This window comes from Ranitomeya variabilis, chromosome 6 (genome assembly GCF_051348905.1).
Source record: "Ranitomeya variabilis isolate aRanVar5 chromosome 6, aRanVar5.hap1, whole genome shotgun sequence".
NCBI lineage: Eukaryota > Metazoa > Chordata > Amphibia > Anura > Dendrobatidae > Ranitomeya > Ranitomeya variabilis.
This window is the reverse complement of record NC_135237.1, coordinates 15,367,048-15,387,419: the sequence shown is the minus strand read 5'-3', so window position 1 is coordinate 15,387,419 and position 20,372 is coordinate 15,367,048. Positions and strand designations below refer to the sequence as shown.

Sequence of the window (20,372 nt, the reverse complement as noted above, 5' to 3'; positions counted from 1 at the left end):
ACAGTGCCCCCATAATAACAGCGATATCCACAGTGCCCCATAATAACAGCGATATCCACAGTGCCCCCATAATAACAGTGATATCCACAGTGCCCCATAATAACAGCGATATCCACAGTGCCCCCATAATAACAGTGATATCCACAGTGCCCCCATAATAACAGTGATATCCACAGTGCCCCATAATAACAGTGATATCCACAGTGCCCCATAATAACAGTGATATCCACAGTGCCCCCATAATAACAGCGATATCCACAGTGCCCCATAATAACAGTGATATCCACAGTGTCCCATAATAACAGTGATATCCACAGTGCCCCCATAATAACAGTGATATCCACAGTGCCCCCATAATAACAGTGATCTCCACAGTGCCCCCCATAATAACAGTGATATCCACAGTGCCCCATAATAACAGTGATATCCACAGTGTCCCCATAATAACAGTGATATCCACAGTGCCCCCATAATAACAGCGATATCCACAGTGCCCCATAATAACAGCGATATCCACAGTGCCCCCATAATAACAGTTATATCCACAGTGCCCCCATAATAACAGTGATATCCACAGTGCCCCCATAATAAGTGATATCCACAGTGCCCCATAATAACAGTGATATCCACAGTGCCCCCATAATAACAGTGATATCCACAGTGCCCCCATAATAACAGTGATATCCACAGTGTCCCCATAATAACAGTTATATCCACAGTGCCCCATAATAACAGTGATATCCACAGTGCCCCATAATAACAGTGATCTCCACAGTGCCCCCCATAATAACAGTGATATCCACAGTGCCCCATAATAACAGTGATATCCACAGTGTCCCCATAATAACAGTGATATCCACAGTGCTCCCATAATAACAGTGATATCCACAGTGCCCCATAATAACAGTTATATCCACAGTGCCCCATAATAACAGTGATATCCACAGTGCCCCATAATAACAGTGATATCCACAGTGCCCCATAATAACAGTGATATCCACAGTGCCCCCATAATAACAGTGATATCCACAATGTCCCCATAATAACAGTGATATCCACAGTGCTCCCATAATAACAGCGATATCCACAGTGCTCCATAATAACAGTGATATCCACAGTGCCCCATAATAACAGTGATATCCACAGTGCCCCCATAATAACAGTGATATCCACAGTGCCCCATAATAACAGTGATATCCACAGTGCCCCCATAATAACAGTGATATCCACAGTGCTCCATAATAACAGTGATATCCACAGTGCCCCATAATAACAGTGATATCCACAGTGCCCCCATAATAACAGTGATATCCACAGTGCCCCCATAATAACAGTGATATCCACAGTGCCCCATAATAACAGTGATATCCACAGTGCCCCATAATAACAGCGATATCCACAGTGCCCCATAATAACAGCGATATCCACAGTGTCCCCATAATAACAGTGATATCCACAGTGCCCCATAATAACAGTGATATCCACAGTGCCCCATAATAACAGCGATATCCACAGTGCTCCCATAATAACAGTGATATCCACAGTGCCCCATAATAACAGTTATATCCACAGTGCTCCCATAATAACAGTGATATCCACAGTGCCCCATAATAACAGCGATATCCACAGTGCCCCCATAATAACAGTGATATCCACAATGTCCCCATAATAACAGTGATATCCACAGTGCCCCCATAATAACAGTGATATCCACAGTGTCCCCATAATAACAGTGATATCCACAGTGCCCCATAATAACAGTGATATCCACAGTGCCCCCATAATAACAGCGATATCCACAGTGCTCCATAATAACAGTGATATCCACAGTGCCCCCATAATAACAGTGATATCCACAGTGCCCCATAATAACAGTTATATCCACAGTGTCCCATAATAACAGTGATATCCACAGTGCCCCATAATAACAGTGATATCCACAGTGCCCCATAATAACAGTTATATCCACAGTGCCCCCATAATAACAGTGATATCCACAGTGCCCCCATAATAACAGTGATATCCACAGTGCCCCATAATAACAGTGATATCCACAGTGCCCCCATAATAACAGCGATATCCACAGTGTCCCATACTGTGCACAATAATTACATTTTTTGGTCGCTGCTTTTTTCTGTGAGATGAACACGTGAACAGTGACCAGAAAATCCTCAAAAAATGTGGTGTGCAGCGTTGATATTTTTGGAAAGGGGGTATATCGGGGGTGAACATGCAGTTGATGTGATCTGTGCAGCTACAGGGGGCCCCAGGGATCTGCGGGGCCACATCCAGCTCCACAGGCTAAGGGCCCCTATAGTGTTCCTGCCCAGGGGCCCCTTCTGTCCGCCCGGTACTAGGCTCTGTGTGTCCTGTACTTGAGTACATACAGGACAGAGACTTCCCCTTTAATTCCTGCGTCCATCTGTAACTCTGAGGCCTAATGAAGCGCAGTAATGTGACAGCGGCGGCCGCTCCGCTCACTGGTGATGGCGGTGACTGGAAACCAGTTGTGACTCTGGTATAGTGACCCAGATCGAACCGTGGCCCCGTGAGGCGTCTGTAGGGCCCATCCTGGGCGTTGATGATGGGAGCGGAGAAGCTCTATTACTTTTCAATCTCTGACATGTGTAACCACCCGCGCTCATAGTGCCGCCATCATGTGCAGCTGTGGTCGTGCTGAGCTCTGTAGTGTCTGGTGTCCAGCGGTTTAGTGTCACTTTCTCTGGTGCCTGAGTTCATGTTGTCCTTCTGGTTACTTGCATCTTTATATCTAGTGTTATATCTAGTGGATCAGTTGCCCCGTCCCCGATGTCCAGTTTATCAGTTGCCCCGTCCTCGATGTCCAGTGGATCAGTTGCCTTGCCCCGTCCCCGGTGGATCAGTTGCCCCGTCCTGGTGTCCGGTGGATCAGTTGCCCCATCCCCGGTGGATTAGTTGCCCCGTCTCCGGTGGATTAGTTGCCCCGTCTCCGGTGGATCAGTTGCCCCATCCCCGGTGGATTAGTTACCCCGTTCCCAGTGGATCAGTTGCCCCGTCCCGGTGTATCAGTTGCCCTGTCCCCGGTGTATCAGTTGCCCTGTCCCCGGTGGATCAGTTGCCCGCCCCCGGTGGATCAGTTGCCCCGCTCCCGGTGGATTAGTTGCCCCGTCCCCGGTGGATCAGTTGCCCCGTCCCGGTGTCCAGTGGATCAGTTGCCCTGTCCCCGGTGGATTAGTTTCCCCGTTCCCGGTGTCTGGTGGGTCAGTTGCCCCGCCCCCGGTGGATCAGTTGCCCGCCCCCAGTGGATCAGTTGCCCCGCTCCCGGTGGATTAGTTGCCCCGTCCCCGGTGGATCAGTTGCCCCGTCCCGGTGTCCAGTGGATCAGTTGCCCCATCCCCGGTGGATCAGTTGCCCCGTCCCCGGTGGATCAGTTTCCCCGTTCCCGGTGTCTGGTGGGTCAGTTGCCCCGCCCCCGGTGGATCAGTTGCCCCGCCCCCGGTGGATCAGTTGCCCCGTCCCCGGTGGATCAGTTGCCCCGTCCCCGGTGGATCAGTTGCCCCATCCCCGGTGGATCAGTTGCCCCATCCCCGGTGGATCAGTTGCCCCATCCCCGGTGGATCAGTTGCCCCATCCCCGGTGGATCAGTTGCCCCATCCCGGTGTCCGGTGGATCAGTTGCCCCGTCCCGGTGTCCGGTGGATCAGTTGCCCCTTCCCATGGTGGATCAGTTGCCCCGTCCCCGGTAGATCAGTTGCCCCGCCCCCGTGGATTAGTTGCTCCGTCCCCGGTGGATCAGTTGCCCCGTCCCCGTGTCTGGTGGATCAGTTGCCCCGTCCTGGTGTCCGGTGGATCAGTTGCCCCATCCCCGGTGGATTAGTTGCCCCGTCCCCGGTGGATCAGTTGCCCCGTCCCCGTGTCTGGTGGATCAGTTGCCCCGTCCCCGGTGGATCAGTTGCCCCGTCCTGGTGTCCGGTGGATCAGTTGCCCCGTCCCCGGTGGATCAGCTGCCCCGTCCCCGGTGGATCAGCTGCCCGGTCCCCGGTGGATCAGTTGCCCCGTCCCCGGTGGATCAGTTGCCCCATCCCCGGTGGATCAGTTGCCCCATCCCGGTGTCCGGTGGATCAGTTGCCCCGTCCCGGTGTCCGGTGGATTAGTTGCCCCTTCCCATGGTGGATCAGTTGCCCCGTCCCCGGTAGATCAGTTGCCCCGCTCCCGTGGATTAGTTGCTCCGTCCCCGGTGGATCAGTTGCCCCGTCCCCGTGTCTGGTGGATCAGTTGTCCCGTCCCCGGTGGATCAGTTGCCCCGTCCCCGGTGGATCAGCTGCCCCGTCCCCGGTGGATCAGCTGCCCCGTCCCCGGTGGATCAGCTGCCCCGTCCCCGGTGGATCAGTTGCCCCGTCCCCGGTGGATCAGTTGCCCCGTCCCCGGTGGATCAGTTGCCCGTCGGATTAGTTCCCTGCCCCCCGGTATTTGGGTCCCTGCCTTTAGCCCATGTGGACAAGGAGGGCTGAAAACAGAATGTCTTGGGGTTCGGGAACATGATGGGACCTGTAGTCCGCCTGCTATGTGTATGGGGCCCGTTCAGCTCTCGTCCTGTGGAATGTCAGCTCCTGGGGTCATAGGTGATACCTGGACAGAATTTCTCGCTTCTCATTAGACCCTCACTAATTACAGGGTTGTTGGGGGGACGGGGCGGGCTGGGGGGACCGTCCCCATTATAACGTCCTCCGATCCTGACACAGGAAAGCACGAAGCCGCCATCGTCTCCAGCTGCGGCCCGTCCACCGTGCTGGCTGTCACCATGGAAACACGGCATTTGTCCGACCTTGAAACAGCCCCATTAATACAAACAGCAGCTCGAACCCGGAGCAAAGGATGAAGCTGGAAACACAGAAAGACCCCGAAAACATTCACCCCGCACATAGACCACCCTGACCCCGTACACCAAGCCGCACACCCATACACCGTACACCCAGACCCCATACTCCCAGCCGCGTACAGATCCTGCACATAGAGCTGCACACTCAGACCCCGTACTCCCAGCCACACACCCCCAGACACCGGACACCCAGACCCAATATACCCAGACCCAATATACCCAGACCCAATACACCCAGACACTGTACACCCAGATCTCATACACCGTACACCCAGACCCCGTACTCCCAGCCACACACCCCCAGACACCGTACACCCAGACCCAATACACCAAGCCGCACACCCAATACACCCAGACACTGTACACCCAGACGCACACCCAGATCTCATACACCGTACACCGACCCCATACTCCCAGCCGCGTACAGATCCTGCACATAGAGCTGCACACTCAGACCCCGTACTCCCAGCCACACCCCCCCAGACACCGTACACCCAGACCCCCGTATTCCCAGACACCGTACACCCAGACCCAATACACCCAGACACCGTACACCCAGACCCAATACACCCAGACCCAATACACCCAGACACCGTACACCCAGATCTCATACACCAAGCCGCACGCCCAGATCTCATACACCGTACACCCAGACCCCATACTCCCAGCCGCGTACAGATCCTGCACATAGAGCTGCACACTCAGACCCCGTACTCCCAGCCACACACCCCCAGACACCGTACACCCAGACCCAATACACCAAGCCGCACACCCAATACACCCAGACCCCATACACCAAGCCGCACACCCTGGACACCGTACTCCCAACTGCTTACCCAGATCTCATACACCGTACACCCAGACCCCGTACTCCCAGCCACCGTACACCCAGACTCAATACACCAAGCCGCACACCCAGCCATCATACACCCGGACCCCATACTCCCAGCCGCACACCCCAGACCCCATACAGACCCTGCACATAGAGCGGCACACACTGGCCCCATATTCCCAGCTGCACACCCAGACCCCATACACCCTGACCTTGTACACCAAGACCCCATACACCCTGACCTTGTACACCAAGACCCCATACACTGAGCAGCACAACCAGACCCCGCACATACAGTGGCATGCAAAAGTTTGGGCACCCTGCATGGTTAGTATCTAGTAGAGCCCCCTTTTGCAAGTATCACAGCTTGTAAACACTTTTGAAGCCAGACAAGAATCTTTCAATTCTTGTTTGAGGGATTTTCCTCCATTCTTCCTTGGAGAATTCCTCCAGTTCTGTGAGATTCCTGGGCCGTCTTGCTTCCTCTGCTGTTTTGAGGTCTCGCCACAGATTTGTAGTGATGTTCAGCTCCGGGGACTGTGAGGTTCATTGTAAAACCTTCAACGTGTGCCTTTTGAGGTCTATGTGATGCCAGTCACAACCCAAGAACAGGCCGTGAATCAGCGCAGTCAGACGTTCCGGAGTCAATACCAAAAGAGCGCATAGTCAACCAAGGGAAAATACGAAGTCGTAAGTCAGGTCACATGCCAGGGTCAGAATACCAGAGAAATAGCAGATAAGCAAAGGGGCAATAACAAACGGGTTGTCAGAACACGGTCCAAAGGTCAGCAGCGGAGTATCGGAACTTACTGCACAGGGTACAGGCGACACACACCAGAGAGCACAGGCTCAGAATAAGCTTTTGACTGACAGTGATCTGAGCCAGACAGCTCTCCTGAATAGCAGGGCAATTACCAAGAACAGGGAGCACCTGTGGAAATCTCTGCACCTCCCAGTCTCAGATAGGACCACCGACAGCTCAGCACGCCCCAGCACAGGATAGGTTGGCAGAGCTGTCCATCACCGAGTCCCAGACACTGAGCAGAGGAATCATGAATGTCTATAGTGGATTGTGACGTGTGTTTAGGATCATTATTAGTGATGAGCGAGTATACTCGTTGCTTGAGTGGTCTCCGAGTATTTGTGACTGCTCGGAGATTTAGTTTACGTATGTCGACACAGCTGCATGATTTGCGGCTGCTAGACAGCTTGAATACATGCAGGGATTGCCTGTTTGTTAGGGAATCCCCACATGTATTCATGCAGTTGTGTCGACATAAACTAAATCTCGGAGCACGCCAAAATACTCGGAGACCACCCGAGCATGCTTGGGAAATCTAGAGTAACGCGCACACTCGCTCATCACTACTCATTATCTATTTGTAGAAGCCTTCCTCATCCTCCTCCTCTTTTCACCTTCAGCTTTTTTACAGATGCTGTTATGTTTGCATCAAGATTTTGTTGAAATTTCACTGACTAAATTCTTCCCTCTACCCATGAAATGTTCCCCGTGCCATTGGCTGCAACACAATCCCAAAGCATGACTCTTGCCTACCATAGAAACCGTCAAAAAGAACCTGAAGACCCACCTCTTCCGACAAGCCTACAGCCTGCAGTGATCCTCAGTCTACTGAACCGCCGCACAACCAGCTCTGCCCTCTCCTAGTGTATCCTCAGCCATCCTCTGCAGACTGTGAGCCCTCGCGAGCAGGGTCCTCTCTCCTAATGTACCTGTTAGTGCCTTGTTTTTTTCCCCTCATGTTTATTGTATTTGTCTATATTTGCCCCGTTCACATGTAAAGCGCCATGGAATAAATGGCGCTATAAAAATGTATAATAATAATAATAAATTGATCTACCACCATGCCTAATGGTTGGTGAGATGTTCTTTTCCTGAAATTGTCTGCCCTTTTTTCTCCACAAGTTATCTGAGCACACAAATCTCCAAGGGTGCCCAAACTTTGGCATCGACCCACTTTTCTTTTTGTAATTTTTAAAATGCATTTTCTTTTTTTGCCTAAAATATAAAGGAAATGTGTCATCTGTAACTTCAGCAAGTTGAAGATTAAATGATCTCTATAAGGGTTAAACAGTTCACAATAGCAGTAATTTTGACCAGAGGTGCACAAAGTTATACATGCCACTGTATAGAGACCCTGACCCCGAACATACACGCACTGACCCAGCACACGCACACACTGACCGCACAAACACATTGACCCCACGCACGCATGTACACACACACACACACACACACACACACACACAGTGACCCTGCACGCACGCACGCACACATTAACCCCACACACACACACACAGTGATTTTATTGATTCCAAGGAGTCATAACTTTAAAAACGTTTTATTTCGGTTGAATTTTCCTTTTAACCTTTTTATTTTACATTATTTCCAAAAAAAGTTGGGTGAAAGTACAAAAAAATTTGGCTGCGCACAGCGAAGGTTTCATTGTTTTATCATTTTAGAAATCACACATGGCAGTAGTACAAGGGCCGACTCAAGCGGAAAAACGGGACACGCAGGGCACACGCACGCGCCAGACAACACTCATCACATGTCCAATGCCTGCCTACGTCTCTGAGGGTGCAGGATGGTGGGCCGGGCCTGGGCTCTGTCCTATTGGGACCCCTGTCACCATGTGTCATAAGAGGAAACGTTTCACTATGGGGCATTCTGGGATGAACAGTCCATGTGTCTCTCCTGCCCTGTGCCATCTCTGAGGGGAAGACATGATGATGATGATCACCAGCCAAGGCTTCAACATAATCACTTAAAGTTGCCAAAACCAGAATCAATCACTACCCAATGTCCTGCCCAACAGCTAATCACAAGCAGTGATCACTACCCAATGTCCTGCCCAACAGCTAATCACAAGCAGTAATCGCTACCCAATATCCTGTCCAACAGCCAATCACAAGCAGTGATCACTACACAATGTCCTGCCCAACAGCCAATCACAAGCAGTGATCGCTACCCAATATCCTGTCCAACAGCCAATCACAAGCAGTGATCACTACACAATGTCCTGCCCAACAGCCAATCACAAGCAGTGATCACTACCCAATGTCCTGCCCAACAGCTAATCACAAGCAGTGATCACTACTCAATGTCCTGCCCAACAGCTAATCACAAGCAGTGATCACTACCCAATATCCTGTCCAACAGCCAATCACAAGCAGTGATCACTACACAATGTCCTCCCCAACAGCCAATCACAAGCAGTGATCACTACACAATGTCCTGCCCAACAGCCAATCACAAGCAGTGATCGCTACCCAATATCCTGTCCAACAGCCAATCACAAGCAGTGATCACTACCCAATGTCCTGTCCCAACAGCCAATCACAAGCAGTGATCACTACCCAATGTCCTGCCCAACAGCCAATCACAAGCAGTGATCACTACCCAATGTCCTGCCCAACAGCCAATCACAAGCAGTGATCACTACCCAATGTCCTGCCCAACAGCCAATCACAAGCAGTGATCACTACCCAATGTCCTGCCCAACAGCCAATCACAAGCAGTGATCACTACCCAATGTCCTCACCAACAGCCAATCACAAGCAGTGATCACTACCCAATGTCCTGCCCAACAGCCAATCACAAGCAGTGATCACTACCCAATGTCCTGCCCAACAGCCAATCACAAGCAGTGATCACTACACAATGTCCTGCCCAACAGCCAATCACAAGCAGTGATCACTATACAATGTCCTGCCCAACAGCCAATCACAAGCAGTGATCACTACCCAATGTCCTCCCCAACAGCCAATCACAAGCAGTGATCACTACACAATGTCCTGCCCAACAGCCAATCACAAGCAGTAATCGCTACCCAATATCCTGTCCAACAGCCAATCACAAGCAGTGATCACTACCCAATGTCCTGTCCCAACAGCCAATCACAAGCAGTGATCACTACCCAATGTCCTGCCCAACAGCCAATCACAAGCAGTGATCACTACCCAATGTCCTGCCCAACAGCCAATCACAAGCAGTGATCACTACCCAATGTCCTGCCCAACAGCCAATCACAAGCAGTGATCACTACCCAATGTCCTGCCCAACAGCCAATCACAAGCAGTGATCACTACCCAATGTCCTCACCAACAGCCAATCACAAGCAGTGATCACTACCCAATGTCCTGCCCAACAGCCAATCACAAGCAGTGATCACTACCCAATGTCCTGCCCAACAGCCAATCACAAGCAGTGATCACTACACAATGTCCTGCCCAACAGCCAATCACAAGCAGTGATCACTACCCAATGTCCTGCCCAACAGCCAATCACAAGCAGTGATCACTACCCAATGTCCTGCCCAACAGCCAATCACAAGCAGTGATCACTACCCAATGTCCTGCCCAATAGCCAATCACAAGCAGTGATCACTACCCAATGTCCTGCTCAACAGCCAATAAAAGCAGTGATCACTACCCAATGTCCTGCCCAACAGCCAATCACAAGCAGTGATCACTACCCAATGTCCTGCCCAACAGCCAATCACAAGCAGTGATCACTACACAATGTCCTGCCCAACAGCCAATCACAAGCAGTGATCGCTACCCAATGTCCTGCTCAACAGCCAATAAAAGCAGTGATCACTACCCAATGTCCTGCCCAACAGCCAATCACAAGCAGTGATCACTACCCAATGTCCTGCCCAACAGCCAATCACAAGCAGTGATCACTACACAATGTCCTGCCCAACAGCCAATCACAAGCAGTGATCACTACCCAATGTCCTGCCCAATAGCCAATCACAAGCAGTGATCACTACCCAATGTCCTGCTCAACAGCCAATAAAAGCAGTGATCACTATTCAATGTCCTGCCCAACAGTCAATCACAAGTTTTAATCACTACACAATGTCCTGTCCAACAACCAATCACAAGCAGCGATCACTGCCCAATGTCCTGCTCAACAGCCAATCATCAGTAGTGATCACTACCCAATGTCCTGCCCAATAGCCAATCACATTCTTTGATCACTACCCAATGTCCTCAGCACCAATCAATACCTAATAACCCGCTCAGATGCCATTTGTGATCACTACCCAATGCCCACTGGCCATTCATTAACCTTAACCATTACCAAAGTCAACGATCCGATCATTGATGATGGTCACTACCCATCTTCATGTCAATCATTAATATTGATCATCAATCGACATCATATAAGTCCCCACTGAGCCCTACCTCTCATGACCATTGACGCCCTAGCATCATCCACTAGCAGTCCGAGTCTCCCCCAGTCCGGGAACCACTCACTTCCCGAATCCCGGTAACAAACGATCCCTATATAAGGCTGTACTGGACATAAGGCCATAAAATACCCGGCCGCAGACTCCCAGGTTACAAGTCTCTAGGAGAGGAACAGACTGTCCCAATCCAGAAAAGAGGATTAGACGGAGATAAGAGCGGTCACCTCAAGACTCGTGGTCGCAGCTGCAGATTACGGGCTTATCCTCGTCTCCACGACTCAGACATATCTTGTGGGGGCTATAAACTGCTTTCCAGTACAACTGTGGTGTCCGACCTATGAAAGCAGGCAGTCAGGGCATGCTGGGAGCTACAGCTGCAGAGCCACAGGGTTCAGAGCACTGCTATACACTAACAGAACCTTATACAGTAAAGCTCTTGGGGCCCACATGCAGCTTCTACGGGGCCCACAGTGACATAATATGGTGCTCCTTGGCCTTAGTGCATAATTTGTACCACTGGGCCCCTGTAATCATTTAGCTCCTGGAGGCCCGTAAAAAAAGGAAAGGAGGTTGAAGAGGCCAAGAAGAGCCGGACCCTGCTGTGCTGGGATGGTAGGCACAAGGGTAGCTTAGCCTTTGGGCCAGATTGCAACCCCTGCACATCCTATGGTAGCTCTAAAGTGCCTCTCTACATGTGGTTAGGAAGGCCAAGAACTGCACCCTGCTGTCCCGGGATGGTAGGCACAGGAGTAAAGTAGCTTTTGGGTCCAACTGTAACCCTTGCAGCTCCTATAGCAATGCACCTGGAGCCCATAAAAAGGAAGGGATTGGGTCAGCCCAAACTCCGTTTTGTACTGGAAAAGATGGAAAGGGTTAGGAAGGCCAAGAGGAACCCGACCCAAGGTCTGGGGATGGTAGGCACAAGGGCAGCGAAGCCTCTGGGTGCAAATACAACCTCTGTACTCCCTCTAGCTTTGCACCTGGGGACTCATAAAAAGGAAAAACTGGGCGCAGACTCGCGGAGATTCCACTGTAAATGCCAATTACCTAAAAAGCAAATGTTGCAGCTGCGCCATAAGTCACCGGAAGAAGTGATGATGGGTTTAGTGCATGTGATCAGACCATGATGTAAGCTCACGTCAGACACAATCTGCTGCTGTGATGTCATTGGAGGCAGTGACATCACAGACTACAGTCTAGTATTGGTTCTACGTTCACATTTAGTGTATTAGTGATGTTACCGGATCTTAGAGACAATGGCGGCGTCTGTGGGACAGGGATGCACCTTAACCTACATCAGTTTCCATCTTTTAGAGTATGATTTCTCCAGTCTACATCCGATCATCACACACTGGGATCATTCCTTAAAAATCACAGTTCCATCTTTCTTTTTTTGCATATCTCTGTACAAAATACACCAAAGCATGCCAAGGAAATGGGGGCACATTAGAGGGGCGACGTGGTAATGAATTATTTAACCCCTGTCAGTGCTGGAGGAGACAGTGATCGGCTTCTTTCACCAGCTCCTTCAGCACTGGAGAAGTTCAGAGAAGATGGCTCTTGCATCTCCTAGGTCATCTCTCTCCATTCGACTTTCCTCATGTTAAGTTGTTAAGGACACAGTTGACATCCACAATATCCGGATCTCCTTTACCACTCTCATGTTTGGGCGATAGAGAGTTCTGTATGTTGAAAGGTTCCTCGTCCTTCAGGCAAGCCTTGGGCAGATCCTGCACCTTCTGGGGAGCACTGGGATCCTCCTGTAAAACAGACACATTATGTAAATTGAAGTATTGGAGGAAGTGGGGTTGATTCTGAACCCATGGCGGTTCCCCACAAATCAGATATTCTCATGTGCTGCACGGGATGCAATGTCACCCCAAAACAATGTTACATTTCACTTACACCTGGAAATCCAAGTAAATCTCCGATGTGATATCTGATACACAATGTGTCTTCTGATATGTGAGATAATGTAATGTGGTATCTAATATACAATGTATCACGTGTTGCCCGAAATACAAGGTACTGGGGGTTTTATCACTGACTAATGGGCCAACAGTAATTCAGTGTAACCAGTAAAAGTCGAGTTCATAGAAGGGTAACTGGTTTACTAGAATTAGGAGTCAGAAAGCCCCAGGGGCAGTCCATGGAGTTTAGGGTTGGTAGTAACTAGTGAACAGCGAAGACTTAAAGGGGCTCTCCACTTTAATCCCAGCTGTATTTTACAGTAAGGCTATGTGCAAACGTTCAGGTTTTTTCGCGATAAAAACTCATTAAAAACGCATACATTATGCATTCTATCATTTAGAATGCATTCTGCATGTTTTGTGCACATGGTGCGTTTTTTTCCGCCAAAAAAACGCATTGCGGTAAAAAAAGCAGCATGTTCATTAATTTAGAGGATTTTCCACGTTTTTCCTGCCATTCTATGCATTTGGAAAAAACGCACAAAAAAACGCGTCAAAAACCATGCGGATTTCTGGCAGAAAGGTCTGTTTTTTGTCAGGAAAATTTCTGCCAGAAATCCTGACTTGTGCACATAGCCTAAAGGGTTGGCTTACAATAAACGAACCACAATGTGGAATGATGCATCTAATTATTCTTAAAGGACAATCACATGCATAACGCCGCCTATCTTTATCATACAGTATAGCGATTTGTACTTACTTTCCATGAGATTTTTTATTTATTTTCTCGCCGGATATGAAAATTTACTGCAGTCAATAAGAAAAACAGTTTGTGAGCATAAAGTACAGCGTTACTGGCGCAGAAGCTGGCGGGGGGAGGGGAACTGCCATCTAGAAAATTCAGACTATAGAGCGAGCAGCAGAGGAGAAAGAAGCAGAGACGCTGGCACCTCTCCTAATCAGGGACAGGGCCGGGGGGGCCCTATAATTGCCCCCCTCCCCATAAAGACCATCACATTAGTCTATTGTAAGGACGGTCAATAGGTGGGAACATCACGCACAGCGGCTCTCACTGCAGAATATCAATAGTAAAGCCACCGTACATCCAGACTGGAGCGATGGGACCTATAGCTCATCTCTGAAGTATGGAGGATTTAAAGGGGAAGTCCACGTAATGACAAGCATCAATGTATAGGTCCAGAATCAGGGGCTGTGATACATTGTAACCAGATTCTCTTACAAAACCTGCAGGGAACACAATAAGGGAAGTCCCTGATCCTTACAATATTCAAAAAAGGTATATTAATGTTTGTATGAAGCCTAGAGATCCCTTTAATAAAGGCCAGACTCCAACATTATTCTGGACCCCTAAATTGTCTGGTATTTTGGGGGGAATCTGTGATGGTGACTCAAATGCAGATTACTAGAGCCCAAGTCAACCCCAGATCCCACATTTCAGGCTACAGATCAGACCCCTTTAATTGCTCTGGGTTCTCCTTGGCCCTGGTTGCTGCCACACTTGCTGCCCAGAGTCACATGTGTCACTGCTGGGAGTACCGGGAGCTTGCAGTAATGAAACCGGACCCGCCATAGGAACAGATAAAAAAAAAAAAAAAAAATTAAAACCCCAAAAATGAGGGGAAAAAAAGTAATTCTAAGTGCTGGGTGCATGGGAATGGTGCAGTCTGGGATCGGTGTCACCGCTGGGGTCACAGATGATAGAAATGCTGTCCCGCTCCAGGACGGCTGCGCACTGACTCGTCTGGGGAAGAGGAGGCTTATAAAGGTACACGCCACCGGTCACATGACTTCACACCACCCTCCTGATTGGCTGCTCACACCTGCACATGTCACAGATGAAAGAAGCCTGTTGGGATGTACCACTTCAGTCACTGATAGGGGGGAGTGTAAGGGAAATTAATAGGGACTGGCATTCTGTTTTTGAAAATGAAAAGTGGAAAAAAAAAACCTAAAATAATTGATAAAAACCAATAATCCATAACCTGGAATTTCACTCGTCAGGACTGAGCTCCTTTGTGTCAGGGCCTCGGCGGCGGATTAATCGCGGCCGGTTCACTCAGACGGTAATTGTTGTCCCTGGGCCTTTTTCCCGCCTGGAGTCCGGATCTGGTTGCCTAGCAACAGCCGTCTCGGCACACAACGGTCCAGTGAGCATCCATCACACAGCGCGAGCCCCCCGCAGTCACCGCCATGGAGGGATATTCATCCTGACCACAAACCACCCTCCAGTCCTGCTCTCCACACTGATACATTGTAACAAGGCCTCAGCTGCGCGAGTCTATAGGAGAGACTCCCAGGGTCTCCTGCTCACACTGCTGACGGTTTGGTACAATGTATCCGTGGCACACAATGCTGTGCCGATCCTCGCGGTGATTCCGGGTTATGCCAGGACGGTGACGCCGCCCGCCGTGCCCAGATGCTTCCAGTCGCGTGAAGGGATAAATGTCGGATTTAGGCGCAGACTTGGCAGGACGCGCAGACGCCGTCACCATATCGCTGCACACACAGCTCGCTTAACCCCTCACACTCCTCGGCCATTTGCATTCGTACAGCAGAAAAGGTTACAAAGATGAAACCTGTCTGCGGTCTCATCACGGAGTCAAGCGCCATGTCCTCGACGTGCTTTACACTGCAGCTCTGCTCTACTCAGCTATTGGAGTCAGAGATCCCGTCTCCTGCCTTATCAAAGGTTTACTGTCCTCCTCTTCCATGCTTTACCCTGCAGGCTGTCTCCTCCTCTTCCATGCTTTACCCTGCAGGCTGTCCTCCTCTTCCATGCTTTACCCTGCAGGCTGTCCTCCTCTTCCATGCTTTACCCTGCAGGCTGTCCTCCTCTTCCATGCTTTACCCTGCAGGCTGTCCTCCTCTTCCATGCTTTACCCTGCAGCCTGTCCTCCTCTTCCATGCTTTACCCTGCAGCTTTCCTTTTCCTGGCTCAGATACGATCAGGGTGTAATCCATAGCTTTCCTATAGGTGCTGCTCTGCTTCCATGCTTTACACTGCAGCACTGATTGTTTTGATTGGCTGCATATAAGCATAAATTCCATATGTGCAGATACAGTTATGTATCAGTGATAACAGAACATTATACAAGTAACAAAACCTCCAGTGTGACAAGGAAACCAGGAAACTGCAGCAAAAGAATGGGGAGGGGCTTCAGTGAGGGGAGGAGCCTCAGTAAGGGGAGGAGCCTCAATGTCTGCTCTTTTCAAGACTACAGATGGAACATTTTGATAAAGTCTAAACAACCTGTTCCCATAAATGTCACCTAAATTCTGAACAAAAAATACTTCTCACTATCAAAATGTCTCCACCACAGAAATAAACAATCTGCACATAGAGACCAAAGATTGTAATCACAGATAACCAACAAGAGAGTCCGGAGTTACATCCTGCATACACGCATACTCCAGAGCTGCACTCACTATTCTGCTGGTGCAGTCACTGTGTACATACATTACATTACTGATCCTGAGTTACATCCTGTATTATACCCCAGAGCTGCACTCACTATTCTGCTGGTGCAGTCACTGTATACATACATTACATTACTGATCCTGAGTTACATCCTGTATTATACCCCAGAGCTGCACGCACTATTCTGCTGGTGCAGTCACTGTGTACATACATTACATTACTGATCCTGAGTTACCTCCTGTATTATACCCCAGAGCTGCACTCACTATTCTGCCGGTGCAGTCACCGTGTACATACATTACATTACTGATCCTGAGTTACATCCTGTATTATACCCCAGAGCTGCACGCACTATTCTGCTGGTGCAGTCACTGTGTACATACATTACATTACTGATCCTGAGTTACATCCTGTATTATACCCCAGAGCTGCACTCACTATTCTGCTGGTGCAGTCACTGTGTACATACATTACATTACTGATCCTGAGTTACATCCTGTATTATACCCCAGGGCTGCACTCACTATTCTGCTGGTGCAGTCACTGTGTACATACATTACATTACTGATCCTGAGTTACATCCTGTATTATACTCCAGAGCTGCACTCACTATTCTGCTGGTGCACTCACTATTCTGCTGGTGCAGTCACTGTGTACATACATTACATTACTGATCCTGAGTTACATCCTGTATTATACCCCAGAGCTGCACTCACTATTCTGCTGGTACAGTCACTGTGTACATACATTACATTACTGATCCTGAGTTACATCCTATATTATACTCCAGAGCTGCACTCACTATTCTGCTGGTGCAGTCACTGTGTACATACATTACATTACTGATCCTGAGTTACATCCTGTATTATACTCCAGAGCTGCACTCACTATTCTGCTGGTGGAGTCACTGTGTACATACATTACATTACTGATCCTGAGTTACATCCTGTATTATACCCCAGAGCTGCACTCACTATTCTGCTGGTGCAGTCACTGTGTACATACATTACTGATCCTGAGTTACATCCTGTATTATACCCCAGAGCTGCACTCACTATTCTGCTGGTGCAGTCACTGTGTACATACATTACTGATCCTGAGTTACATCCTGTATTATACCCCAGAGCTGCACTCACTATTCTGCTGGTGCAGTCACTATGTTCATACATTACATTACTGATCCCGAGTTACCTCCTGTATTACTCCAGAGCTGCACTCACTATTCTGCCGCTGTATGTTCTTCCTGTTTGCATTGCTGCTGTCCATGTATTACAGGTAGTAATGATTATTCCGTACAGTCTGACATACACGGTGATGATGGGACACCTGGTACCGACCATGAAGGGTGACAGGAGGGTTGTAGGACATAGAGAGAACATGAAGCAGACAGCGTCTAGCTGGGATATCACTGTGGGAGGGCGGGTTCAGAGGGTCCCGTATATAATGATGTATACATCGTGTTCTACTCCCATATATATGTGACAAGATGGATTTAATCAGAATGTGTAACTCCAGTAACTCATACAGATGTGTGTCCTTGTGTCTGTGGGTAAATACGTTGTGCAGTGACCCTTACAGGATCCAGTAGAAACCTGTCTGTAGTACTTCACATACAGGCAACATCAAGAGCCAAAAAGGTGAGCGAGGACGAGGATGCTGCAGTGAAGGGGTAAGGGTCAAGGGTCATTAAAGTGCAGTGTTATGTACAGCTGATGGAAAACAAACGTTCAGCGTTCGTAACAGTGCAGACTTAATATAGCAGAGTAAAACAATAGCAAACAATATGCAGAGGGGCTGAAATGTGAAAAATGGAGACAAGATGCTAGAGATGAAGACAAGAAGACACGAGAAGGAGACGATGGAACGCAAGAGATGGAGACGAGGAGACATGAAAGATGGAGATGAGGAGACACGAAAGTTGGAGACAAGGAGACATGAGATGGAGACGCAAGAGATGGAGATGAGACATGAGAGATGGAGATGAGGAGACACGAGAGATGGAGTTGAGGAGGCACAAGAGATGGAGATGAGGAGACACGAGAGATGGAGATAAGGAGACACGAGAGAGGGAGACGAAACATGAGAGATGGAGACAAGGAGACGAGGGAACGCAAGAGATGAAGATGAGAAGACACGAGAGATGGATACGCAAGAGATGTAGATGAGGACACACGAGAGAGGGAGACGAGGAGACACGAGAGATGGAGACAAGGAGACACGAGATGGAGATGCAAAAGATGGAGATGAGGAGACACAAGAGTTGGAGACAAGGAAACACGAGAGATGGAGACGAGGAAACGCAAGAGATGGAGAGGAGGAGACACGAGAGATGTAGGTGAGGAAATACAAGAGATATACACAAAAAATAGAAAAATGGAGATGAGGAGACAAGAAATAGAGACGAGGAGACAAAAAAAGAGATGGAAACAAGACACAAGAGATGGAAATGAAGAGACAAAAGAGATGCAATGAAGAGACAAAAGAGACTCAATGCATGGAGAAAAGATGCAAGAGATGGAGACGAGGAGACACAAGAGATGGAGACGAGGAGACACAAGAGATGGAGACGAGGAGACACAAGAGATGGAGACGAGGAGACACAAGAGATGGAGACGAGGAGACACAAGAGATGGAGACGAGGAGACAAGAGATGGAGACGAGGAGATACAAGAGATGGAGACACGAGATGGAGACAAGATGCAAGACATAGTGATGAGGAGGTACAAGAGATTGAGACGACACAAGAGATTGAGACTAGTAGACAAGAGATGGAGACGAAGAGACAAGATAGGGAGACAAAATACAAGAAATGGAGAAGAGGATATACAAGAGAAGAAGACGAGAAGACACAAGAGAAGGAGATGAGAAGACAAGAGATGTAGATGAGGAGATAAGGGTTGGAGTCCGAGACACGAGTTGGCGATAAGGTGATGCAAGAGATGGAGACTAGGTGACACAATAGATGGAGATGAGAAGACAAGTGAAGGAGATGAGAAGACAAGAGAAAGATGAAAACACAAGAGATGTAGATTAGGAGATAAGGGATGGCGATGGGGACACGAGAGATTGAGATGAAGGGACACAAGAGATTGAGATGAAGGGACGCAAGAGATTGAGATGAAGGGGACGCAAGAGATTGAGATAAGGGGACGCAAGAGATTGAGATAAGGGGACGCAAGAGATTGAGATAAGGGGACGCAAGAGACAGATGAGGGGACACAAGAGATTGAGATGAGGGGACACAAGAGATTGAGATGAGGGGACACAAGAGATTGAGATGAGGGGACACAAGAGAAGGAAATAAGTAGGTAGAAGAGATGGAGATGAGAAGAAGATACAATGGATGGAGAGGACTTGTTCTTGCAGTTTAGCAGTCATCATGCAGCATTCGGAGCTCCATTGCAGGCAGGGAGACCTTTACTTCAGCTTCGTTCCCTCGTCTATTAGTGTATTTGGTGATAGCATAGGTGGAGACATGCAGTAGGGGATATTGGGGTCCCGGCATACATTGGGGTATCGTGCACCTGTCCCTGCTCTCTGAACCCTCCCTGCTCAGTGCGGGAAGCTTGCAGCATGCAGAAGGGTAGACATGAAACAGACGAGTTACCTGACAGATAACGTTATCATAGTAAGCCATTGCACGGACATGGGGGGACAGTTTAGATGGAGTGTCGCATAGTTTCCTTACATTTGGGTGTGAGCCTTCCGCAATGGTAGAGAGCGAGAAATTATCGTTGTGGAGCTCAGAGGGAGTCCGGTACCTGCTGCGAGAGAAGAGGCCACAGATTAATGCTGCGCTAGGCATGGAGAGAAAATATCATCACTACACAGACAACTAATCTCTGTTATCAGCCACGGCCAGGAGGATAGTAGGTGGCTCTACTACAGAAGACAATCTAAGGTGCACCTACAGTGGTGTGAAAAAGTGTTCACCCCCTCCCTGATTTCCTCTTCTTTTGCATGTTTGTCACTTAAATGTTTCTGATAACCAAACAAATGTAATTATTAGACAAAGATAACACAAATAATCACAAGATGCAGGTTATAAATGAAGATCTTTATCATTAAGGAAAAAGAAATCCAAACCTCCAGGGCCCTGTGTGAAAAAGTGTTTG

At 48.9% G+C, this 20,372-nt stretch overlaps 1 protein-coding gene across 3 annotated transcripts in view; it reads right to left on the bottom strand.

Annotated features, from left to right (window-relative positions):
* Positions 1 to 8,033: 8,033 nt before the first annotated feature.
* The window catches only part of CSPG5 (chondroitin sulfate proteoglycan 5), an 84,746-nt gene continuing 72,407 nt past the window's right edge, over positions 8,034 to 20,372 (bottom strand). Inside the window, exons 4-6 of one of the 3 annotated variants that reach the window (XM_077267888.1) lie at positions 19,946 to 20,021; positions 13,579 to 13,625; positions 12,539 to 12,668 (exon numbers count right to left, since the gene is read on the bottom strand). In XM_077267888.1, coding sequence (XP_077124003.1) covers positions 13,623 to 13,625; positions 19,946 to 20,021 — 79 coding nt within the window. In that variant the 3' untranslated portion in view covers positions 12,539 to 12,668; positions 13,579 to 13,622. Of the gene's footprint in view, positions 12,669 to 13,578; positions 13,626 to 19,864; positions 20,022 to 20,372 lie in introns of all 3 variants that reach the window. The other 2 variants (XM_077267886.1, XM_077267887.1) reach the window with 2 other exon arrangements.